The 26,136-nt window shown below is 43.4% G+C and overlaps 1 protein-coding gene across 33 annotated transcripts in view; it reads left to right on the top strand.

Annotated features, from left to right (window-relative positions):
• The window catches only part of DAB2IP (DAB2 interacting protein), an 898,952-nt gene that overhangs the window by 826,932 nt on the left and 45,884 nt on the right, over positions 1-26,136 (top strand). For 32 of the 33 annotated variants that reach the window (XR_004540860.1, XM_033960821.1, XM_033960835.1 and 29 more), the window contains 3 exons: positions 631-809; positions 4,124-4,988; positions 23,699-23,851. Coding sequence is in view for 32 of the 33 variants with exons in the window: in XM_033960821.1 (XP_033816712.1) it covers positions 631-809; positions 4,124-4,988; positions 23,699-23,851 (1,197 nt within the window). In the remaining variant the exon portion in view is untranslated. The remainder of the gene's footprint in view (positions 1-630; positions 810-4,123; positions 4,989-23,698; positions 23,852-26,136) is intronic. The other variant, XM_033960808.1, reaches the window with a different exon arrangement.

A 26,136-nucleotide genomic window follows, 5' to 3' on the forward strand; every position in this document is an offset into this window, starting at 1 on the left:
AGAATCCCATTTTACTCGGCAGACTTTCTGCAGTGATATAAGGTCATGTTGGCAAGCTTAAAGGTTATGTCCAAGAGAGGTTTCCATCTGTACGGAATGATAGTGCAAGAAAAAGTAGAATTTCAGCATCGGTGCCTGCAGAGAGGTAGCATTTATTGAGGCACAAAAGAAGTGCGAGGCATGTAAATACCAAAAGCCTATGTTTTTAGATTTAAAAGCTAAAACTCGATTGTGTTGGCTTAGCACTGAACACAGCCAAAGCTTATAAATTATGCAGAGATTTCGAGGGAGCCATGAACAAGACTAACAGATAGAAAGATTGTGTTACCTAGATATGAATTTTGGCTCAGTTGGTCCAACTCTGAATACCCAAATTGAAACAGACTCAGATTGGAATGGGAGTTAACAAAATCCTAGAACCAATACAACAGGATCAGAATCTGAATCTCCACTTCTCTAAGTGTTAGAGTGTATTGCCCCTTTCACATCCCCTAACGCTGTCAGTAGAATAAATAATATTTGTAATGTTATCGTGTGGACTGACCAGTATGGTGGCATGTTGTATAGGTCTCTAGGGATATCTAGTCTATTTTTCCTTACTAAATTAAACACCTTGCTGTATTTCCACAGGGTACCGTAGCTAAACTTGGACCCCTTCCTCGCATACTAAAGGATGTGAACACAGCACTGACTAACCCAGCTAGTGTACAGGTCTCGGTCACAGCCGATCACATTGCTTCAGCATCACATACTAGCAACACTATTTCTGCTGGGCTACAGAAGATGGTGATAGAGAATGACTTATCTGGGTAAGAGAAACATCTATATAATAAAACCGTAGGCGGCGCATGCGCAGTCTTATCAGCGTGCTTCCATGATCCGTATGTCCGTGGCCGCCAAGACTGCAGCATGCCCCGCGCTTACTACGGCCCCACCGCAGCTCAGTTCGGCATGGCGGTTTCCCCAGATAGGGGAAGCCGAAAAACTCAATCCCGCCTCATGGTCCTGCCGCCGCTCAAGAATCCCCCCCCCCCAAATCCTCCTGCAACAGCAGAAGCAGCAGCGGTTTTCCCTTCCCCTCCAGGTCCCTGCTGAGTAGTTGAAACATTTTCCCCCACCCCCCATTCCCTTCTTACCTTGAGCTGCCCTGCTCCGTTCGACCCCTCCCCCTTCCCTTCCCGTGTGCTGGCCTGCTGCGGCTGAAGGTTTTTTTCGGCGACTCCTCCTGTTAAAACTCCCCCCCCCTCCCGCAACCGCTCCTGTTCAAAGCGGCCTGCTGAGGTTCGCGGCCGCTGTAACGAACCTCGCAGGCCGCTCTCCACATGGTAGCACGTTCCCTCTGACGCAATCGCGTCAGAGGGAACATACTACCGAGTTGGAGAGCGGCCTGCGAGGTTCGTTACAGCGGCCGCGAACCTCAGCAGGCCGCTTTGAACAGGAGCGGTTGCGGGAGGGGGGGGGGTTTAACAGGAGGAGTCGCCGAAAAAAACCTTCAGCCGCAGCAGGCCAGCACACGGGAAGGGAAGGGGGAGGGGCCGAACGGAGCAGGGCAGCTCAAGGTAAGAAGGGAATGGGGGGTGGGGGAAAATGTTTCAACTACTCAGCAGGGACCTGGAGGGGAAGGGAAAACCGCTGCTGCTTCTGCAAAGGAAAGTGGTGGTAGGGGAGAGAAGGGAATGGGGGGGGGGGGGGGGGAAAATGCTGCTACTGCTTCAGCAAGGACCTGGAGGGAAAGAGAAATACCGCTGCTGCTTCTGCAAAGGAAAGTGGGGGGGGGAGAGAAGGGAATGGGGGGGTGGGTGGGGGGAAATGCTGCTACTACTTCTCAGAGATCTGGAGGGGAAGGGAAATATCACAGCTGCTTCTGCAAAATAAAGTGGGGGGGAGAGAAGGGAATGGGGGGTGGGGGAAAATGCTGCTACTGCTTCAGCAAGGACCTGGAGGGAAAGAGAAATACCGCTGCTGCTTCTGCAAAGGAAAGTGGGGGGGGGGGGAGAGAAGGGAATGGGGGGTGGGTGGGGGGAAATGCTGCTACTACTTCACAGGGATCTGGAGGGGAAGGGAAATAGCACTGCTGCTTCTGCAAAGGAAAGTGGGGGGGGGGGGGAGACACAGAAAGAAATACAGACAGACAAAGGAGGCTAGGGAGAGAGACAGACAGAAAAAAAGACAGACAGGGGACCAGAGAGACACAGAAATAAAGACAGACAGGCAAAGGGTGCCAGGGAGAGAGAGAAAAAAAATTGCAGGAGGGAGAAAGACAGAAAGAAAGGAAGAAAGAAACAGGAGCAGGGAGAGAGACATAAAGAAAGAAAGACAGACAGCCATATATTCTAGCACCCGTTAATGTAACGGGCTTAAACACTAGTGTAGTATAAAGTACTATTCCCCCCTTTACAAAACCATGCAAGCGTTTTTTAGCGCTAGTTGGCGTGCTAAATGCTCTGCGCTGCTCTGATGCTCATAGAGCAGCACATAGCATTCAGCGCACCAGCCGGCACTAATAACCACTTGCGCAGTTATGTGAAAAAGGGGCGTATATTTCAAAAAAAAATTCTATAAGTCTGTTGTCGAACAGCAGCTTCATATTTGTACCTAAAGGACTTGCAGCTTCTCTGAAAAAAATAATCGGAGAGAGTCTTATTTCTTTAGAAAATGCTTTGGTCTCCTCAAAGGAAATGGGGTTGTTTCTCTAAAAACTTATAATTTTTTTGTGTTTGTCTTTGACAGAATGTAATTAAATAGATCAAAAGAACTATACAGAAGAAGTACTATTAGTTTACATTTTATTTAACAAATCAATTAGGAAAATGAGACAGAAGAGGAGGCAAGAGGCCTGCCTCTGTAATCATAGCTTTTATCTTTAACACTGCTCACTCAGCATGAGGTAAAACAATTTGGAAAATCTATTCGCATTTCATGTAGGAAAAGAATTTGTAGAAGCAAAGTAGAGCAGCTCGAAGGATTGGTCTGTAGTTATATCATCTTTCAGGTAGCCTAACTGGTTCTAGCATTAAAGCCCATGCTTAAGCCAATGTATATTCCTGCAATGTACGTCCCCAATATTTCAATGTGACATTGTATTTATTGAAAGTATATCTATTACTTCAGGTATTAAATGCTTTCAGGATCCTCAGATTTCCACCCACATAGCGTAACGTGATGTGCTGCTAATCCTCATCGATCCCGGTCTAGCAAACGATCTATGCTGAACCAAGCATTAATGTTCTTAATATTTAAAATTTTCAAGCTTACCATACGTTCTTAACTTCTAATGTAGGCACAGTGCAAATTTCATGTTAATTTTAATCTTTCACAACTTAAATCATAGTTCATCCCCTTGCCGACGTGTTTCATAATCCTTTGGGGGGAGATACATAACTGTTGGGCTAGTCTAACTTTTCAAAAACTGGCACTGCAAAATCAAAATACATAATGACAATGACACTAGATAGATATTTTCTGACTTTAAATAGTCCAGATAATTTTCCTGATTTGCAGAACGCTAACCCCCTCTTTTACTAAGGTGCGCTAAACACTAACGTGTCCATAGACTAACATGCATGCGTTAGCGTTTAGCACGCGCTAAATCGGTTAGAGCACCTAAAAGTTGTTAAAATGGTAAGGCAACAATTAGATCATTCAAGTAATCCAGTTGCTACCTTTATTGTCAGACTTGATTTTTTTTTTTTTGCATCAGATCTTTATAAGTATAAAATTATAAATATTAACAAATCATAACAACAATAAAGCATTAAAGCATTTTAAAAAGTTTAAAATATGTAACATTAAGACAACTAAGGAAATAGTTAGGTATTTGGCTTTTTGTCTTTCATAAGAAAAGGCCATCTGCTGAGATCCTTGAAGTTTAACTATCAAAATGTTATTTAATATTGTGCAGTAGTTCTTTCCTAAAAATAAATAATATGGGTCATATCTCTCTATATAAAGTATATACTGTATATAAAACCAGTTTCATCATTAATTAAATACAATTATTATTATTTTTTTATTATGATAATGGTTGACTGTGATGTTTGCTTATTTTGTTAACAATTTCTTTTCAATAATTCGCTGTAGTCTTTAAAGCTGGTTTCCCTTTTTATTATTTATTTCCCCTAAGTCTGATAGATTTCACAAGGTTACCATCACCAACCCCTGAAAACAAGGACTTGTTTTTTGTCACAAGGTCCGCCGGGGTTCAGCCCTCTCCTGCCCGAAGTTCCAGCTACTCCGAAGCCAATGAACCAGAGGTGCAAATAGCGAATGGCAGCAAAAGTCTATCCATGGTGGACCTGCAGGACAATCGAATTTTGGACAGTAGCACTAATGTCTCTGGCACTGTGGACTCTCTAAATGATAGCCAGTCCTCCATTGGACAATTACAAGGAATATGGACTACACGAACTTTGCAAAACAATTTACCAATCATGGCAACAGTTCGGAGAGCTGGTCAAACACCAACGACACCAATCACTGATGGTACTCCTGGCAGACCTCAGCTCTTAGCACCTTTATCCTTCCAGAACCCAGTATACCAGATGGCAGCAGCTTTGCCAGTGTCGCCCCGTGGCTTGGGAGACTCGGGGTCAGAATGTCACAGTTCTCTCAGTTCTCATAGCAACAGTGAGGACTTAGCAGGTAGTAAGCACGGCTTTGTTAATCCTGGAAGTAACGAGGACTTCACAAGACGTTCTGGGGACCTGGCCCGCAGACAGCTAACTTTAACAGAAAAAACGGGCCAGCCCACAATGCCGCGTCAGAACAGTGCAGGTCCTCAGAGGCGAATAGACCAGCCACCACCACCTATGACAAGGGGTAGGACGCCTCCCACTTTATTAAACACGATGCAGTATCCAAGACCATCCAGTGGCAGTATGATGTCAGCCTCCCCAGACTGGCCAGTTAGTGGTGTCCGATTAAGACAGCAATCCTCCTCCTCAAAAGGTGATAGTCCAGAAATGAAACAACGGCCAATGCACAAACAGGTTGGTTTTGTTGCTAGAATGCTAAAGAAGTGTTATATAACAACATCTTTTAACTGCTTTGTACATTCACTGCAAAGCATGTATGGGTATTGTTTTTCTCTAGAAATATAGAGAAAGAAACATATACCACTGTCTCTAGATGTGGAAAGAATGTGTTGTGAGAGTATTGGATTATCTGGATGGAAGGTATCATGAGCTGGTACTTTTTTTTTCTGAAGCACTGTAGAAAAATGGCTCTTAGAAAACTTGCAGGTAGGTAGGGGATTAAACCTCACTGAAGGCCATCAAACTATGAGAATAAAGGAGGAACCCCCATGGCAACAGTCGGCAATTTATTGGACATTGAGAAATAACCTCTTAATTCTGAAATTTATTTAGTGGCTTTAAATCAGTGTTTCCCAAGTCGGTCCTGGAGCACCCCCCGACTGGCAATGGGGTGCTCCAGGACCGACTTGGGAAACACTGCCTTAAATGACTACATCTTCCAGCCATTAGAGAGACCTGTGATGAGATTTTATTCTTTCTGACTGCAACCATTAATCATCATTTTGGATATTGCAACCCTTATAAAGACTAAGGGCTCCTTTAACGAAGCTGCATTAGGGCATTAACACGCAGAATAGTACACGCAACATTGCCCCATGCGCTAGACGCTAACTCCAGCATTGAGCTGGCGTTAGTTTTAGCCGCATAGCGCGTGGTAATATCCTGCGTGCGCTAAAAATGCTAGTGCACCTTAGTAAAAGCCCTAAATTTGACAGTAAATTAAGGATTAGAGTATCAACAAAACACACACACATATATAGATAGATATATAGTATATCTATCTATAATTATTTGCACCTGCAAGGAGCCATTCAGCCAATGATAAAATACTTGCTGCAATAAAAGACAGATATTTATATGCATTTCTGTTCTACTAGCAGGAGTTTTCCCTTAAAGGTTGATTTGACACTCAGGATTCCTTTTACTAAGGTACGCTAGGGCTTTAACGCGCAGAATAGCGCACGCTACATTGCCGCGCGCACTAGACCTTAACGCCAGCATTGAGCTGGCGTTAGTTCTAGAGGCGTAGCACACGGTAATTTCCTGCAGGCGCTAAAAACGCTAGCACACCTTAGTAAAAAGAGCCCTCAGTTACGGTACCTTTGATCACACCTATTGATTTATGAGTTAGACTGTTATTGGTGAAATGAGTAAATCTGTCACAAACCTTGATTTGTACAAGAAATGGATCTGTATTAATTATAAGGAAAATATTTTATACAGTGTCTAGCCATATTTAGTACATATTTAAGAGTATCAGTGACAGGTCCGCTATAAAAAACGGAAACTGTGCGGGTTGATTACCGTATTTTCACGCAAATAACGCGCACCCGTATAAAACGCGCACACGGGTATAGCGCGCAGAAATCACGATAATATGTACAAAAACTTTGGTATACCGCGCTCACGGGTATACCGCGCATGCTGCCCGACGCTCCTTTCGCCCGCCCTGACTTTCCGTGCGCTGTCCCGACTCTCCGTTCACCCCCCCTGACTTCCGTGCACTGTCCCCCCTTGAAGGTCTGTCCCCATCCTGAAAGCCTGATGCCCCCCCCCCGACGTCCGATACATCCCTCCCCCCCGAAGAACCGCCGACTCCCCAACAATATCGGGCCAGGAGGGAGCCCAAATCCTCCTGGCCACGGCGACCCCCTAACCCCACCCCGCACTACATTACGGGCAGGAGGGATCCCAGGCCCTCCTGCCCTCGACGCAAACCCCCCTCCCCCCCAACGACAGCCCCCCCCAAGAACCTCCGACCGCCCCCCCAGCCGACCCGCGACCCCCCTGGCGACCCCCACGACCCCCCCACCCCCCTTCCCCGTACCTTTGGTTGTTGGCCGGACAGACAGGAGCCAAACCCGCCTGTCCGGCAGGCAGCCAACGAAGGAATGAGGCCGGATTGGCCCATCCATCCTAAAGCTCCGCCTACTGGTGGGGCCTAAGGCGCGTGGGCCAATCAGAATAGGCCCTGGAGCCTTAGGTCCCACCTGGGGGCGCGGCCTGAGGCACATGGTCGGGTTGGGCCCATGTGCCTCAGGCCGCGCCCCCAGGTGGGACCTAAGGCTCCAGGGCCTATTCTGATTGGCCCATGCGCCTTAGGCCCCACCAGTAGGCGGAGCTTTAGGATGGATGGGCCAATCCGGCCTCATTCCTTCGTTGGCTGCCTGCCGGACAGGCGGGTTTGGCTCCCGTCTGTCCGGCCAACTACCAAAGGTACGGGGAAGGGGGGTGGGGGGGTCGTGGGGGTCGCCAGGGGGATCGCGGGTCGGCTGGGGGGCGGTCGGAGGTTCTTGGGGGGGGCGGTCGTTGGGGGGGAGGGGGGTTTGCGTCGAGGGCAGGAGGGCCTGGGATCCCTCCTGCCCGTAATGTAGTGCGGGGTGGGGTTAGGGGGTCGCCGTGGCCAGGAGGGTTTGGGCTCCCTTCTGGCCCAACTACCAAAGGTACGGGGAAGGGGGGTGGGGGGGTCGTGGGGGTCACCAGGGGGGTCGCGGGTCGGCTGGGGGGGGCGGTCGGAGGTTCTTGGGGGGGGGCGGTCGTTGGAGGGAGGGGGGTTTGCGTCGAGGGCAGGAGGGCCTGGGATCCCTCCTGCCCGTAATGTAGTGCGGGGTGGGGTTAGGGGGTCGCCGTGGCCAGGAGGGTTTGGGCTCCCTTCTGGCCCGATATTGTCGGGAAGTCGGCGGTCCTTCGGGGTGGGGGTGCGAGTGGTCCTGCCGGGGGGGGGGATGTATCGGACGTCGGGGAGTCGGCCGGGCAAGAGGGCTTGGGCTCCCTCTTGCTCCGATCGTGGATGCGGGTGCGGGTGGGAGCGCGTGCGAGCGGTCGTTCGGGGTGGGGGTGCGAGCGGTCTGGCCAGGAGGGTTTGGGCTCCCTTCTGGCCCGATATTGTCGGGAAGTCGGCGGTCCTTCGGGGTGGGGGTGCGAGTGGTCCTGCTGGGGGGGGGGATGTATCGGACGTCGGGGAGTCGGCCGGGCAAGAGGGCTTGGGCTCCCTCTTGCTCCGATCGTGGATGCGGGTGCGGGTGGGAGCGCGTGCGAGCGGTCGTTCGGGGTGGGGGTGCGAGCGGTCTGGCCAGGAGGGTTTGGGCTCCCTTCTGGCCCGATATTGTCGGGAAGTCGGCGGTCCTTCGGGGTGGGGGTGCGAGTGGTCCTGCCGGGGGGGGGATGTATCGGACGTCGGGGAGTCGGCCGGGCAAGAGGGCTTGGGCTCCCTCTTGCTCCGATCGTGGATGCGGGTGCGGGTGGGAGCGCGGGCGAGCGGTCGTTCGGGGTGGGGGTGCGAGCGGTCTGGCCAGGAGGGTTTGGGCTCCCTTCTGGCCCGATATTGTCGGGAAGTCGGCGGTCCTTCGGGGTGGGGGTGCGAGTGGTCCTGCTGGGGGGGGGATGTATCGGACGTCGGGGAGTCGGCCGGGCAAGAGGGCTTGGGCTCCCTCTTGCTCCGATCGTGGATGCGGGTGCGGGTGGGAGCGCGTGCGAGCGGTCGTTCGGGGGTGGGGGTGCGAGCGGTCCTGCTGGGGGGGTGAATCGGGCGTCGGGCGGGGTGGGAACTATGTTTTAAAACTTTTGTATACCGCGCTCACGCATATAACGCGCGAGGGGTATGCGCGGTAGGTAAAAACGCGTATAACGCGCGCGTTATATGCGTGCAAATACGGTAGATCAGATTCATCTTTGTTATACTCTTTTTTTAAATTTAAGAATTGGAAGAGTAGCCTAATGGTTAAAGCAGTGGGCAGAGAGTCAGGGAAATCAGGGCTGAAATCTCACTGTGGCTCCTTATGATCTGGGGAACTAGATGTTAGATTATGCTAATACAAGGTTAACCTAGTATTCTATAATGTAACCTAGGGTGCCTAGGTTTGTTTATTTATCCCACCCTTATCCAGGGCGAGTTACACATTTACATACAAAATATCACATTGCATTTAACATACAAGTCACATCGACAACAAACATTACTATCAAACAAAAAAAACACGCATACGTACAAAATATAAAATCACATAACATACAAGAAGCCTCAACGACAATCATCAATAGAACCAATACTGTACTCAACAGTCTCCTTTCCTCCTCCCTAAACCAATCTCAGACCCTATATTTCATTTGGCAGAACATGTGTCTTTTAAGTACTTTCTTAAAATTCTGTATAGTCTGCTGTTGGCGAATATATTCTGGAAGGTTGTTCCATTCCCTGGGACCAATACAATGAAAAACACTATTCCTGGATGATGATAGCCTCAATTTACGCATAGATGGAGTTAGCAGATCAAAATGGTTGGTAGACCGAAGCAATCGCGACGACTCACGGGGCACGATTCCTTTAAAGAACAGGCTTCTACTGTATTCCTCATATATGTTCAACTGACTCTCTCCCTGTGCATGCTTCACGCGTTTGCTAATCCAGAACAATCAAACTAGATGCATTTCACTGTAGCCGTATTGCTTTAGGGCTCCTTTTACAAAGGTGCGCTAGCGTTTGTAGCACGTGCTAGCCAAAAAACTACCGCCTGCTCAAGAGGAGGCGGTAGCGGCTAGCGTGTGCGGCAGTATAGGCCCTAACGCACCTTTGTAAAAGGAGCCCTTAGTCTTCTGTGCCTTGTTTGTTAATTATTATGTATGTGACCGTGTAACCCGTTCTGAGCACTCTGGGGAAGACGGGATATAAATTGAATTAAATAAATAAAATACTGCACAAATGGAGGTACCCAGTTGTAGAATAGCTTCTTCTTCTCCCCCCCCAAAAAAAACAAACAAACAAACACAACAACAACTTGTGGCTGCAGATGTTGCTCTATGGCCTAAAACCATGCATTTTAAATCACAGAGGGGTTTGGGCAGTCCAGAGCTGAGCTAAAATTTATATGTAGAGCAACATGGAACATCTTGGAAATCATTTTGGAAGGCTTAGACAACATATATATATATATATATATATATATGGTAATGGTGGCATTTGCATGTGTAAATGTCCTAAGCATGTATATAGCGCTTTTAGAAAGCTGCTATGGAGGCAGTTCTATAGTTAAATGCCTTCATTTAGACACCCCTGTACAATGAGAACCTATTCTGTAATGGCACCTAGATACCCAGATACCTGGATGTTGAGGGCCTACCAGAACGTGCTTCACTCTCCACTAATGTGTGGCCACCTCTGAAGCGGCTGTACCACTCCTTTATCTGTGTGGTGCCCATTGCTTTGTCCCCGAAGGCCTGTTGAATCTTGCAGATCATTTCCACTTAGGAATCGCCCAGCTTTACACAAAATTTAATACAGTAGCGTTCAACTTTTACTGTCATTTTGCCAAAAATGAAAATCGGATGGCGCTCACTTACACTTCCTCACTCATCGACGGTCTGCTGACGACTGACAGCTTCTGTAGGTGGGAAAAAAAATTCAAGCATGCGCATTAGGGTCACCTACATACGTGCACCAAACCACGCCTCCCTAGCTTTATTTGTTTACGCAAGAAAAATTAAGGTCTGACACTTTTTGAAAAGCCCTCGTATATAGAATGTGGCCCTAAGCCACTTACATATAGGTGGTTTGCTGCTGCTTACCTAAGTGTGCACTTTCCATGAAAGTGGTATATTTCTGTGCACTTACTTGCTGAAGTGGCGCAAAACTATGTGTGCCCTTCACATGGATGTTTAGATCCAAAGCATGTACAGTTTGAAAAGGCATAAGGTGTGACTGTGATTTGGGTAAGCCATAAAAAAGGACATGGATTTCCAATTTTGTAACAGCAATACATGGATATCTTAAAACCACTTATGGGTGTTTGAGGTAGAGGTCTGTGAAGCACGTCCTTTATTTTGTTTTGTGTTAGTAGATTTTTTTTTTTTCTTAAAGCTTTTGTCCCTGCGTAATATAGTGGTCTAGCGGGCTTTTGGGGCAGGAGCGATCTTCCTACACTCCTGCCCCGTGAAGATCACTCATAGAAAATGGCTGCCGTGAACTTCCATAGTCTCTCGAGAGACTACAGGAGTTCACGGCAGCCAATTCCTATTCCCCGAAACTCGCTAGACCACCAGGTAAGGCTTAAAAATAGGTGAAAAAATTAAAATGGCCCCCCCCCCAAAAAAATAAAATCATGAATAACCGAATCTGCGGATGCTGAAACCGCAGATTGAGAGGGAGAAGTGTATGTCTTCTTTGTAGGTATCATTTATTTTAATGTAAATCGCTTAGAAAATGTATAAGCATTTTATCAAATTTTTAATAAAAATTGGAAACTTGGATAATATATGAGCCAACAAATATAAAGCCTCTGCTCCCAGGTGCGTTATGAGTTTACTTCTCATTAGTATCACAAAAGAAAGGTTTTATGTCACCAACAAATATAAAGTCAGAAAAAAGCTTAGTCTAAGATCCTAGGAGGTTTTTTTTTAAAAGCCTTTACAAGAACCAGTGTAACTAATACAGCTTAAGCAAGAATTCTATAAGGATGGCCCAACATAGCAAAAAAAATAAATGCATTTTTCTTAATAAGAACAGCCAAAAGTATTTTCAAAGATCCAAATTTCTAAATCTTTATGAAAGCCAGTGTTAACTACTGATACCATTAACACTATTAGGCAAGGAGTTCCACAAAGATGGCCCAACATAACAGAAAGATCCATTTCTTGTTGAAGATCTCAACAGACATTAAAATCACCTCAGAATTTTATAAACAAGAGGTTCTTCATGGACATCCAATCTTGTAAAATCAGCACTCCCAGTGATCCCCTTCTTTTTAAACATGCTTTGTAAAATGTCTGTTGCTGCAATCTACATGTGTATTTCCCATGTCTTGATGTGTATCAGTGTTCATCAGGTTTAGATATCTCGTTTCCTACCTAGATACCCTTTACAAAATTGGGTTTCATCTGTTCTAACAGAATGCAACATACAATAATTTCATAGACTTCATAGACATTGCCTATGTGTATGCTAAATATTAGTTAAGACTAGTCTAAGCCCGTTACATTAACGGGTGCTAGAATAGATGTGTGTGTCTCTTTCTTTCTTTCTCTCTTTTTCCTCGGCTGTCCACCCCCTCCCCCTTGCCTGCTCCCCCTGTCCAGCAGCAGCCAGTCTGCCTTCATATTACCTCCCCCTGTCCAGCAGCAGGCCTTCTCCCTTCGTTTTACCTCCCCCCTGTCCAGCAGCACCCCTTCACTGCTCCCCCTGTCCAGAAGCAGCCCTTCTCCCTTCGTTTTACCTCCCCCCGTGCCTGTATTTCTCTGTTGCACAATGCCTGCCTTTCTCTCCATGGCCCTCTTCTGTCCCCCCCCCTCTCAGAGCAAAGCATGATTGCTGTTTGCCCCCCAGCATACCCCTGCCCCCCCAAGGCAGCCCCCTTTCCCTCTCCCCATCCACTTCTTACCAGTATGGGACACCTCTCAGCACCCGCAGGACAAACTCCTGACATTGCTGAGACAAACTGCCGTTCAATCCACTGCACGTACCCCATGCTGGCGCACGCACTGCATTCCAGATATGCCACAAATGGAATACGGCCACGGAAGCACACAGCATGGTGGCAGGGATCATGGCCTCCTAAGTGCGCATGCACGCTTAGGATTTTATTATAGAGGATAACATTAATTCTTTATTGAGCATTCTATGACCCAGTGAGAACCAAGGAGCAACTGTCTCCTGAGGACAACCAAAGAGCATTCAAATTATATCTTCACCTTATCTGAACAGAAGTTCAAAGATGGTTTCAAAATACATCTTAATACACAGAAAAATATATTTGAGACAAGAGTAGGAAAAAAACAGAAAATATATAAACAGCAAATACTCTACTCTCTTCCACAGGGAGGGAATAGGCTGACCCTGCAATTTTAGCACAAAAAGTGGAGAAAAAGACCTCAGTACATCCTGCACAAAACTAATATAGCATAAGCTAAAAAAACAAAATAGCAAGTGCAGCTTAATCATAAGTCAAAAAAACTTATGAAACAGTTTCCGTGCAGGATGTACTGAGGTTTCCCCCCCCCCCCACACACACACTTTTTGTGCTAAAATTGTAGCTTCAGCCTGTTCCCTCTCTGCAGAAGAGAGTAGAGTGCTGTTTATGTATTTTCAAAATATATCTGCGATTTAGGGCTCCTTTTACTAAGCCGCGGTAGCGTTTTTAGCGTGCGCTGCAGATTAGCGTGTGCTAACCCCCGCGCTACGTGGAGAAACTAACGCCAGCTAAAACCGTGTGCTAAAACCGCTAGCGCAGCTTAGTAGAAAGCAGCCCCTAGTATTTTTTCTGAAGAATTTTTCCTGAATGCAGAACTCTGGAATGCGCTTTCTTTTATTAATACTAAATCAGTAGTGATATAACTAAGCTTTAAAATATTGATATCAAAATCATTAATGTGTGGTAAATAAGAGGCTACTGTACCGAAGCAGAGTTTAATGATCATTAATCTTCTATGCCAGGAATTATAATGGGAATTGTGCAACTCTACTGTCCGTTTCCAAATTCCATTTACTTGAAGGAGTGAATTTAAAGAAGCAATTATCCAATCAATGTTTCAAAATGGTCCATCTTCCCCCAACCCCCATTTCTTGGCCCTTACTCCTAGAACTTTTTTTTTTTTTTTTAGTAAGAGAAAACTATTGCATTAGTATTCAATATTTACATTATATTTTGATCTGAATTTCTTGTTAGTACAGATTGGTCCAATAAAAAATTAATTTCCACTAGGGTTACCAGATGGCACTGCTCATGTGGGATAGCCTATCACTGACGAGCTGAAGTCAACTGGTAACCCAAAGTCATAGATTCCCAAATCTGTCCTGTAGATCTTACAGCCAATTTGGTTTTCAGGATCTCCATCATGAATAGACAGGACATATATTTGCATGCATTACCTCCACTGTATGCAAACCTGTCATGCATATTCATGATGGAGATCCTTAAAACTCAACTAGCTGGGTGTTTTCTTCAGTACTAAGTTGAAAACTACTACTGTCACTCAGTTATATGCTATGTAAAAAACAGACTGACTGATATTCAGCCGGTGACAAGTCATCATTTTTATGTCCACCTCCAGCTATATTCCCAGATATTTAGTCTTAGCCCATGTCTGGGCACCGACATTGAATATCCGGTTTTAGGTTGGCTCTTGAATGCATTAGCTGAACTGCTTAAAGGTAGGACCGCTATTTATGTGGCCCAATTTAAGCAATTATTTTATCTGGTTAAAGGTGAATACCAGCACTTAACCTCATAACTGCCAACTTTCCCCGCAGAGCACCCACAAGTAGGCCGGCTTTGGTGCAGGTGTTAACCAGTTAAATGCCGCTGAATAAAGGCAGTTCGCTACAGATAAATGATTTAAGTGGGCAGGAGCCACTCCTACCTATTTAAATTGTTCTGACTATTGTTCAGAAATATTTAATTTCTGGAAAATGTGTATTCATTCCTTAAATACGAGAAGCTTTATGTAAAACTGGTTAAGCTTGATTTCTGGAACTTATACTTTCATATGTGCATGTGGGTACCAAAAAAACCCTTATGCATGAATAACAAAAGTTTATTGGAGGAAGGGAGTGTTTTTCTCCTGCAAGAGGTAAGGGTAGGGTAGGAAAGCCATACTGACAGCTTGTTTATGTCCAAGCGTGTGCAGCCTTGTTAAAGCAAGGTTTTCAAATAATCTGCTGACATTTTATCAAATGCAGAAATCATGTACTTACAATCTTAGGGGCCCTTTTACAAAAGCTTAGCGTGTGCTAATGGAAGTAGCACACTCATTTCTATGAGCTTCTTAGCATTTAGCACATGCAAAGCTTTAGTAAAAGGGCCTCTTGGGTCCCTATTTACTAAAGGGCGATGAGATTTTGTAGTTACATGGCAATTGCCAAAACTGATGTGCAGTAACTGAAATTAAGCGCTCCTTTTACTAAGGTGTGCTAGCGGTTTTAGCGCAGGGTATTACCGCACGCTATGCAGCTAAAACTAACGCCAGCTCAATGCTGGCGTTGGTGTCTAGCGCACGTGGCAATGTAGCGCATGCTATTCCGCGTGTTAATGCCCTAACGTAGCTTAGTAAAAGGAGCCTTAAATGAGTTAATTGGTGGGAGCAATCCCAGCATTGCTGGGAAGGAAAATTGCTATTGCTAGTTAACTGGATGGCTGATGATGCGATGCAGTTAGCTGCTCGAGGTTATGTTAACTGCTGTGGGTTAACCATGAATGCATCAGGTAAATTCTCAGCACTCTCCTCTACATTAACAATTTAATGTGTCAATTACTGCATGCTAAAATTTAAGGTGCCATTCCCACACCAAACATCTTATGTAGCTTTGTCAACAGGCCATATTCTGTATAAAAATGCCACCTTTGTTGCAAAATACACTGTCACTTGGTGTCATCCTGTGATTGAGTCAAGCAGTCAACACCTGTCTCACATCCACTCCCCAGGTACCTCCTCTATTAAAATAAGAACAAACATAACAATAACCGGGTTAAACACGCTTAACATTCATCCCCTTCTAAAATCCATGACCATGTCCTCCTGGTCATTCTCCAGGTCCTCCATGGACTCCATAGCTCTCCCAGGTCCTCCTTGGACTCTGTCTCCTTCAAGTCCTTTTTTTGACCCTCCATTGGCCATCCAGGTCTTCAGCAGCTTCCGGTGCCATTTACTGGTCACTCTGCCAGTTGCCACTGGCCCAGCTGGTCCTTCCGCCAGAGACTCCTTAGATCTCTGGCCAATGTTCCCAGGATCTACTAGCCTGCTTCCTAGGGAGTCTTCTACCAGTTCTCAGTGCCATCACTGGTCTCTCCACTGGTTGTACCACTGATCAGCCACCAGACCTCTCAGCCGTGGACTCCTCTAGCTCTTCTAGCTGCCTCATATGAGGCCACCGTCAGTCCCTCTACTCCCTAGCCTCTTGGGTCCCCCACTGCCTGGATTTTTCTTCACCGGTCCCACTGCCAGTCAGCAAGCCTGAGCCCCTTGCTAGCGAGCCCTCTGGCTACTCTTCCAGCTCTTTCCTGCCAGTGTACAGTATAGGTCCACTTGGACACTCCCACCACTGGGCTTTCTGATGCTGCACCAGTCCCCCCTATCATGACTGGTCAGCAGAGGCCTTAAGGCCATCATTCTACCTCCTGAGGGTCACCTGGCTCCCAAAGGAGCTCCTGCTTTCTGTGCTGTAGCTGTTCTTTTCAGCACCACAATCCACTCAGGGTGAGAGGACAGCTCCCAGCAGCATTTGCAGCTCTTAGGCAGAATGAGCTCCACTTCTTAGGCTCTCTAAATGAGTTCCAGTGCTCGGGCTCCCTCTACTGGCTGGCCAGTGACAGGGAACTTCACCCTGTCCCAGTTGAGCAGAAAAGTCAGCCAAGGTGACAGAATTCATATCAGATGGCTACCAATAATTGGCTAACATACCACTATAACCATGAAGTGCATCACACTCTTCTACCACGGTCTCAGAACTGGAGCCTACGCAAGGTATTTATATCACAAACTCGAGTGATCAGCGTAGTAATTTGGCTCCCTGCTCCAGTCATTGACCGCTTAGGTTTTAAAACATATAAACTTTAATAATTTAATCTTAAAATATTTATTGTAGAAAACTTTTTTTATATATACTTTTAGTTCATTTTATTTAGTTCATTTTATTTTAATTCATTTTATAGAAAACCTCACTATCATGGTTATAGTGGTATGTTAGCTTGTTTCCATTTATTATTTACTACCACTTGGGATACTTGTTTATAGATTGAATACCAATAATTGGCACCATTCTGGCATTTTAAAGATGAGCACGGTTGACACTGGCTGCAGACTGTACCAGATATTTTGCCATGAGAAGCGAGAAATTTGTGAAATTTATTTATGAATGAAAGGACTAAGATTTGCCAAGTTGGTTTGTATTTGTTTATTTTAAAAACATTTATATACCATTATACCTAAATACTCATTCAATAGTTTACAATAAAATAATATCAAAATAAATAGGAGAACTAATTAGATTCTGTAACCATGTCACTACCTCTACATTGAAGAAAAAAAACGGGGGAAAAACAAAACCACAAATACAAATGCACAAAAGCCAGAATGGAATTGTCCAAATCAGAATGATGTGCACTAAAAAGTGTCCTCCAGTTCATCTGATAATATGAAGATCTTTATTTCTCCTATGATAATGATACATTCAACGACTTATTGAGTCATTGAGTCATTGAATGTATCATTGTGTCACAGGAGAAATAAAGATCTTCATATTATCAGATGAATTGGAGGACACTTTTTAGTGCACATCATTCCGATTTGGACAATTCCATTCTGACTTTTGTACTACCTCTACAGTGACCATGTTTTAAAAAAAAAAAATGGAAAATTTTAACACCAATTATTGTTTTCCCAGTCTTATGTTGCCTCATACTCCGAATTATAAAGCTGTCCCTTCCACTGGAAAAAGAAAAGCTTTTAACCGTATGAAATATTAGGAGATTAAGCTTATCGTTTAATTAGGTCAGGAGTTTGTTCCATCTTATTAAGATCTCTAACAGGCACACCTGTGATCATTTGGTGATCTTCAGTAAGCAACCTTGAATTGATCTTACGATCTTGTTGTTTGATAGCAATATAGCCTCTATGATGTAAAGGACAATCATTTTTTTAAAGGCAATATTTTTAAATCAATCAATCAATCAAACCAAATAAATCTGTTTTTAGAACCTTGAAGGTCACTGCTAACAGTCTGAATAAAACTGACTCTTGAATAGGAAGCCAATGTAATTGAACCAATACTAGATGAGCAGTTTCTTATTCCACAGCCTATGATTAAGGCTGGATTACCACTTACAGAACCCTGTCTGTACCACTGTGGGCACCTCCAGGGAATTTAGTATGTCCCCCTGTCCTACCTTAAAACTTGTGTTTCTCTGTGGCGGACTCAGGGCAGTGGCAGCAATTTTCATAAGCCTCCTGTTGCTGACACTGGAGCCTGCTCTCTGATGTGTCCCGCCCTTGCAGAAGCAGGAAGTTATCTCAAAATGGCTGCTTTATTTTTATCTTCTTTTTTTTGTTTGTTTAAATCTTTATTGATGTTCAAATTTTGATAGTGCAATACAATTGGTAAATCATAAATACTGCATAGAACGCACTAATAACTATACAATTATTACATTAAACAATCATTTACTCCCATCCTCATCTTAATTATTAATACAATAATACATATGATGTGATTTCAATATTATAATTAAATAATTTAACTCCTCAATGTACATTTCCCTCCCTGGATGCGTAAAGAATCTAATGAAAAGGGAAGAAACATGGCCCTTACTGTAATGCAACAAAAGTAGTCAATGGACTCCATACATCATTAAAGGACTTACTAATTCCCAAACGTTCCACCATCATTCTTTCATACTTATATGTGGTACACACATTTACCCACCAAAAAGTATAATTAATCCTGTCATGGTTCTTCCAATTATGTGTGATCAGTTGAACACCTATTCCTGTCATGATCAGGAAAAGGCGACTTTTATACTTGTCTAAAGTAGGCTTAACATGAAGTAACGTACCACAAATTACAGCCTCATAGGATAAGGGGATAGATGACCCAAGAATGAGATTTGTCCCCAAATTGACTTCCAGAAACCAAGTATCAGTGGACAAAAATTTAACAGATGATCCAAAGTCCCTATATTAATATGACAATGCCAGCATCTATTACATTTAGAATTATCTATTTTTTGTAATCGAACTGGGATCCAAAAAAATCCTATGTAATAAAAATAACCATGTTTGTTTCATAGAAGCGGACGCTGTACATTTCAACCTCCAAATCCAAATTCGTGGCCAACGAGACATAGAAATATACTGTTTTATCTCGCTGCTCCAAATATCTCTAAGACTATTTTTTGGCTTCTTATTTAAAAATTCAGAAATCAATTTGTACCACTGGGCGGCCTGATGCCCTACTAGATCTGTCTGGTAGCAAAGGATCTGCAAGCTGTAATAAGTTTTTAAGTTTTTCCATTCAGGGAACCCACTCTGAATAGCCTGCTTCAACTGCAACCACCTATACTGTTGGGACTTTAAAATGCCAAATGATTGTTGCAGTCGTGAAAAATCAAGCAGTTTCTCATTACATATAACATCATCCAGTGTCCGAATACCTGCCTGTATCCAATTCTTCCAGGGAATCCCTATATCTTTTTATCTTTTATTAGTATTTGATATACTGCCACATCACCCCAAGAAAGCTTTCAAGTGGTTTACAAAAATGCACACTTTAAAGCACAATAATACAAAATTTATAACTCAATAAACAGAACAACAAAAAAATTAAATTAAAAAAATAATAAAACCAACAAACCATAAAATCATCTGATTATGAAGCTCTACATTTCCTGTCCTATCCCCCAAAATAAGTAGTATTGTAGGTGAAGTTGTGATATTGGTGAGCCTTGCAAACACAGCTCCTGAAGACGCCAGGTGGCAAAACACAGTCTTGTGTTGGGCTGAATGCTTTACGAATTGAAGAACAGGACCATCATGAGGACAGAGAGTCCTGCCGGTTGTGTTTAAGAAACTGTGATTTTCATGTGCTAGACTGTTGTGCAACTCTCAGTTTGAAGCCTCTCTAACTAGATGATCATGGATTAATGAACTCATGAACTAACCAAGATCCAGTTTTGGATAAAAGTAATCACAATGACTGTAGTATGTGTGTGAAAGTTGGGAAGTGAGTGTGAATGATGAGGATTAGGTTCACTGACTAAATTATTCTGATATTTATTCATAAATTAAGTATTGGTAAGTTGTAAAAGTACTATAATAAAATGAACTGTGGGAGATGATTACTCCCAAGTCCCGTTCTTCTGAGGTCGTAGCTAGTGTTTCTCCATTCAAGGTGTATGTTCTGCATGGATTTCTGCTGCCGTGATGCATCACCTTACACTTCTTTGCTGGGCTTCAACGCAAAGAAGTGTAAGGTGATGCATCTCGGCAGCAGAAATCCATGCAGAACATACACCTTGAATGGAGAAACACTAGCTACGACCTCAGAAGAATGGGACTTGGGAGTAATCATCAGTGCAGACATGAAGGCTGCCAAACAAGTAGAGAAGGCCTCATCCAAGGCAAGGCGGATGATGGGATGTATCAAAAGAAGCTTCGTCAGCCGTAAACCTGAAGTCATAATGCCACTGTACAGAACCATGGTGAGACCTCATCTGGAGTACTGTGTGCAATTCTGGAGTCCACATTACCGTAAAGATGTACTTCGAGCTGAGTTGGTCCAGCGAATGGCCACTAGGATGGTCTCCGGACTCAAGGGTCTCTCATACGAGGAAAGACTGGGCAAGTTGCAGCTCTACTCTCTAGAGGAGCGCAGGGAGAGGGGTGACATGATTGAGACATTTAAGTACGTCACAGGTCGTGTCGAGGTGGAAAACGACATATTCTTTCCTAAGGGACCTTCAGTCACAAGGGGGCACCCGCTCAAACTCAGAGGAGGGAGATTTGGTGGTGACACCAGGAAGTATTTCTTTACAGAAAGGGTGGTGGATCACTGGAACAAACTACCGGTGCAGGTGATTAAGGCCACTAGCGTGCTCGACTTTAAGAATAAATGGGACATCCAGTGGGATCTCTACGTGGGTCGAGCAGCACTCTGACTTAATGGGGTGGGACAGTGGAGTGGGCAGACTTGATGGGCTATAGCCCTTTTCTGCTGTCATCTTTCTATGTTTCTATGAGATAAGAATAAAATTGAATTGATTCAGATAATACTTGTTTGGATTAAATATTTAATAGCTGGTTTTACGAATTTGAGTTAACCAAAATAAGTTCTGAGATATTAGTCAAATACACTGAAGCACTGGCAAAACAAATATGTCTTTAAGACTTTCTTAAATTCAGCTAGGGCTCCTTTTACAAAGGTGCGCTGGCGTTTTTAGTGCACGTGCTGGATTAGTGCGCACTAGCCGAAAAACTATTGCCTGCTCAAGAGGAGGTGGTAGCGGCTAGTGAACGTGGCATTTTAGCGTGTGCTATTCCGCGCGTTAAGGCCCTAACGCACCTTTGTAAAAGGAGCCCCTAGTGCGGGCTGATTACAGATGTTTAATGGAAGATCATTCTATAGTTTGGGCACTATGTAACGAAAGACTGATAAATAGGAAGATGTCAATCAGATTTCAGATAGAAGTTGTAAAGTCAAAAGATTATTATCTGAAGATTGAAGCACTTTGTTGGTTTATAAAGAATGAGTAGATTACCAAGATATATAGAAGCCTGTAAAGAACAAGTTTTATAGACTAAGGCCAATATGTTGAAATTTATTCTAAATGAGAGAGGGCGCCAATGTTCTTGTTTCAAAAGAGGAGTTACATGATCAAAGCGTTTTGCCGAATAAAGTAGTTTCACGGCAGTTGATTGTATCAGTTGTAGTTTTTTTAGGAGAGATTAGTGGTAAATCCATATATAAAGAATTACAGTAGTCCAAATGAAAAATAACCAGAGCATGCATTAATGGACGAAACAATGTAGGTGACAAAACTGATCTGATAGACTGGATACGTTGAAGACCGAATTACAGAATTTATTTGTGGTTTGAATGTTAGTTTATCATTAAAAAAAAAATAACTCCTAGAATTTTTATAGTATCTGAAAATTTCACCTGAAGCCCATCTATTTTGAAGGGTTGAGAACCAGATAGTTCTGAGTGAGCCACTGAAAAACTGACTTAACCTTTTCCTATCGTAATAAATTTTACGTTTCGCTGGTTCCAATCGTAATTAGTTCAGCAAAGTTTTGTATTATTCACCCTTATCAGTTACGGCTATTGTAAACATAATGTATATAAAGTCATAAGTCTGTAAATTCAAATATTTTGTGTTCCTGGCTCTTTATTAGTCCATACAGACTGTTTATCCACTGTCTGTCATTTTTGGAATGTCCCGTCATCCGGGACACACAATAGGAAAAGGTTAAGGCAGCTGTTCAGGTTATGAACTGAAGCAATAGAATTGCCGATAAGAAAATAAAATGTGAACATCATCAGCGTAACAAATAGCAGTCCCTCCATTGCCCTCTAGGAAGAAATGCAATTTTAAGGAAAAGGTGGGAGAGGCAGGTTCAGAGACAGAGGGAATGGTGAGGGACATGCTTAAGGCTGGCCTTGTCTATGATAATCAAGCCACTGCTAAATTTCTATAGTGTTTCTGCAGAGCATTTATTTGGACCTGTCAAATCATATCACTACACATTACATTGCTATTTTCAGAACAGAAGTAACTACAACAAAACTTTGTTGAACACAAACTGCTGTTTTAAAGGCATTTTCTTGGCACTTAGGGCTCCTTTTATGAAGCTGCGTTAGGGCATTAACGTGCGGAATAGCACACGCTACATTGCTGCGCGTGCTAGACGCTAACGCCAGCATTGAGCTGGCATTAGTTCCAGCCGTGTAGCACGCGGTAATATCCTGCGTGTGCTAAAAACGCTAGCGCATCTTAGTAAAAGGAGCCCCTGGGATTTCTTGAGAGTTTTAAGATGGTTGTTGCCTTTATTTTGGTACAAATTTATACATCATATGATAAATGTTCATTTGGGAATGAGTCATGCTTGGGATATGGGACATTATCCTAATAGAGTTCTATAAGCTGGCTATGAATGTGATATACAGTACAGCATTAATAAGATTATCTCTAGCACATAGAGAGTAGAGAATGACACGGTGACAAAATTCATCACTGTTCCCGTCCCCTTGGATAACCGCAGGAAATAATCCCATGTCATTTTCTAGTGTCTATTTCAACCTCAGTCCTTCTACACCAGTATTCTTCAAAGCAAAGCTTGTGGGTCAGTGGTTGTGGCCATTCATACTCTGATTCTTATGTGAGCCAAGGATAATGAAGCCATTGTGACATTACTGATGTGATTGGCTCTTAGGCACTGGTGGAATGAGGCATTATGACATCATAATATCTGCTCTGGATACCAGAGACTGTCATTCTGTAGTGTCTATCTCAACTTCAATCCTTCTACACCAGCATTCTTCAGAGCAAAGCTTGCGGGTTAGTGGTTGTGGCCATTCATACTCTGATTCTTCCCTCTCTCCTTAAAGAATGACATGAAGATGGTTTCCCGTGGTTATCCGCGGGGACGGGAACGGTGATGAATTTTGTCACCGTGTCATTCTCTAAGTTAGAGAGGACCTAGAATCTTTAATAATTTGCTGGTACTTTCTCAAATCTAGCAATTTGCTAAGTAGGATTTTTTTTTCCTGCTTTCATAGTATATTTTGATTCCAGACTCTAGAATTCTATGAAATTTTGTTGGTACTGCAGAACCATTTCAGTACTGAAAAACCTAGCAAAAGTTATCCTGTACTTAATATTTGACTTGTAGGAAAGAGTCTCCAATTATTCCATGCACCGCCTCCTTCCATAAAACCAAACATCCTTTTTTTTAAGATCAAAATCACCCATCTGCTTTCATGTATGGCAGGAACATTGTCAGGCTCTGGTTCAGAAGTATGTATCTATGTGTGTGGTGGCACCTAGGACTTGCACTGAGTTTCTCTTATCAATACACCAAAGACACCATCATGTTCATTTTTATGTTACAGCTTTTTGTTGGGTTTTCTATTTCATTCTCCACTCTTTTTTTTTTTTTTTTTGTTACGGTTGTATGTTTCATTTTAGGCCCCCTCTCCTGTGAACCCCAATGCCCTGGATCGTACTGCTGCTTGGCTCTTGAATATGAACCTGCAGTATATAGAAGATGAAAGCCCTGAACCAGAATTCAAGCACAGGGATAAACTCAGGAATAAGGAAGAGCTCAGCCAAATAGAAAAGGTAAAATTGGATAAAATATATATTGAATAGGGTAGAGTCTTCATGGTCCGGTACAATGGTGGGTGGTGGATGCCTGTATATGAAATACCTACAAGTTTTGATCCGGTGCAACATGTGAGCAGGGCTTAGAATCGGGGGAGGAGCTTCTCAGGGCCTGGATTGGGATTGTATCTGATTGGGATTGTTAGAGGGATTCAGGGAAGGAATCCAGGCTGTCAAGGATTTGGGGAAGCGATTGGAGCTGTATGGTGGGATCTGATGGGAGGGAAGTGAAGATGTACACCAATCTGTCTGTGACTGCTACCAGTGGGTAGTGAGCAAGGGACATTGACGCCATTTGTGAAAGCTTCAGGTTTGAAAATAATTCTACATGCAAAATGACACCAGCGCAAGGTTTTAAAATTATAACCAGGATTTATTGAATTATTGGTTCTATTTTTCCATTATTAGATCAAAAGAACAGCATAATTGCTTACGTTGCGCTCATGGGAGATCATCATCGTGGCCAAAGGCTGGCCTTCTCACAATGGTCTCGTTTTTCTATCTCATTACATTCTATTATATAACTTTTGGTTTAGTGACATCAACAAGTTTGACGACCAATAACATTTCTATGGGTGGTCTTAAAGTTTAGACAAAGAAACATTCCTCCATGTTTAAAAGTTATACAAAGTTTTCAGAAAATTACTTTTGATTTCTGAATTAACATTATAACATTCAAGAGAATCTATAATTATTAACATGGTGCTGAGAAATTCTCAGCCGTAAAGGAAAAAACTCTTCCTAAGCTGACAGATTCAAATTGCATGGCCTTACACAGAAACCTTACTCTGGAGGAAGGGGGGGTAAATCCCCCTCTCCTCTTCCTGAAGCGTGGGCTTCCAATGCCCCCCTTCTTCCTATTCTTGAGGCTGACTCTAATTACTTCCAGATGCTGCCTTAGGATTTTCCTTAGTGTTTCTTCAGATTTAAAATATATAAAATATGTTTTTCAAAGCAACACAGTCCTACACTTCAATCCAATCATATTTGTTTCATTCACTCTTTGCTTGGCCAAGCTTTCATTCATTCAATAAATCATAATTTTCATTCAAAACTACATCGAATTCAGTTTGAGACACGTTATATCTCAGTTTGGAATATGGAGTCTAATATGCTCTTCTTAACTGGCCTAAGCACATCTGTAATCAATTAGAACCACGAGGCTAAAGGCGGGAAGCTGAACAAAGAACCAGAGAGGACAAAGAACAGCAGGGAACCAAGATGGAGTTCTTAATATCTCTATGCATGTATGTTACGCTTTACCTAATTTCCTCTATGATCTGGCTTAATAGCAAAGTACATAAAGATATTATTATGCTTTCCCTTATATTAATCCTTAGTGTGTTTTTCTCTGGCCTTAGCTACATTATATTTAAATTTTTTTTCACCTGTTTTTCCGTACGCTTCTATTTGGGCGCGGTCCTTAACTAACACAGATGTTTGTCTAACTAGAATTACCCAGAATCATACGAAAAACTGGCCTTTTGTAAAAAAAACGTCCACAAAAATACTGCACTATCACCCTAACATCCATTCCAATATCATCCCATAAACAGCACGCTGGCCACGAGCCACGAGCCACGACTCAGTAGTAGACCTGCACTCAGCACCTTCTCTTGAGGTGACAGTTGTAACATCTAGCACTTGGTATTGACCTTCATGCTAGCTGTTACAACTGGCCACTCCTCCAAAGGCACACCTGGTTCCTGCCCCTACCAATGTTAAGCATCTAGCATAGTTTTTTGTACTGCACTGCTGGTTTCAATGCATGGTAGAGGTTAGCAAAGTTCTGTACTAATGTCTACCATGTTGAGTTTTTTGAAAATTGTCCACTTAACCTAGAAGTAAAAATATGCATTGATGGTTCTATCAGAATCTACTGTGTTTTGCTTTCCCTGCAGCTGCTCTTTATTGCCCACCAGAAACTTCTGCCCTAGGCAAACATCTGGTATTGCCTAATGATTGTGCTGGCTCTGGGTATACTTACTAATTTGTTTTCCCTGTGGAAACTAGGGGCCTGATTTTGTGTCCTTAAAGCATGTAGCAAGATAAAGTCTTCTATACAGGTTACAATATACTTCTCACCGGCTAAGTTTGAAAGGCAAAGCAGACGAGATATCCACCATGCTCCAGTATTATCTCCGACCCTGAAGAAGTAAATGAAACATGTCGGTGAGGGGAGAAACATTAACAAAGCTACGTTTGAAAAATTTTCACATATTAAAAAATAACGTTGGAAAAAA

Source organism: Geotrypetes seraphini, chromosome 10 (genome assembly GCF_902459505.1).
Source record: "Geotrypetes seraphini chromosome 10, aGeoSer1.1, whole genome shotgun sequence".
NCBI lineage: Eukaryota > Metazoa > Chordata > Amphibia > Gymnophiona > Dermophiidae > Geotrypetes > Geotrypetes seraphini.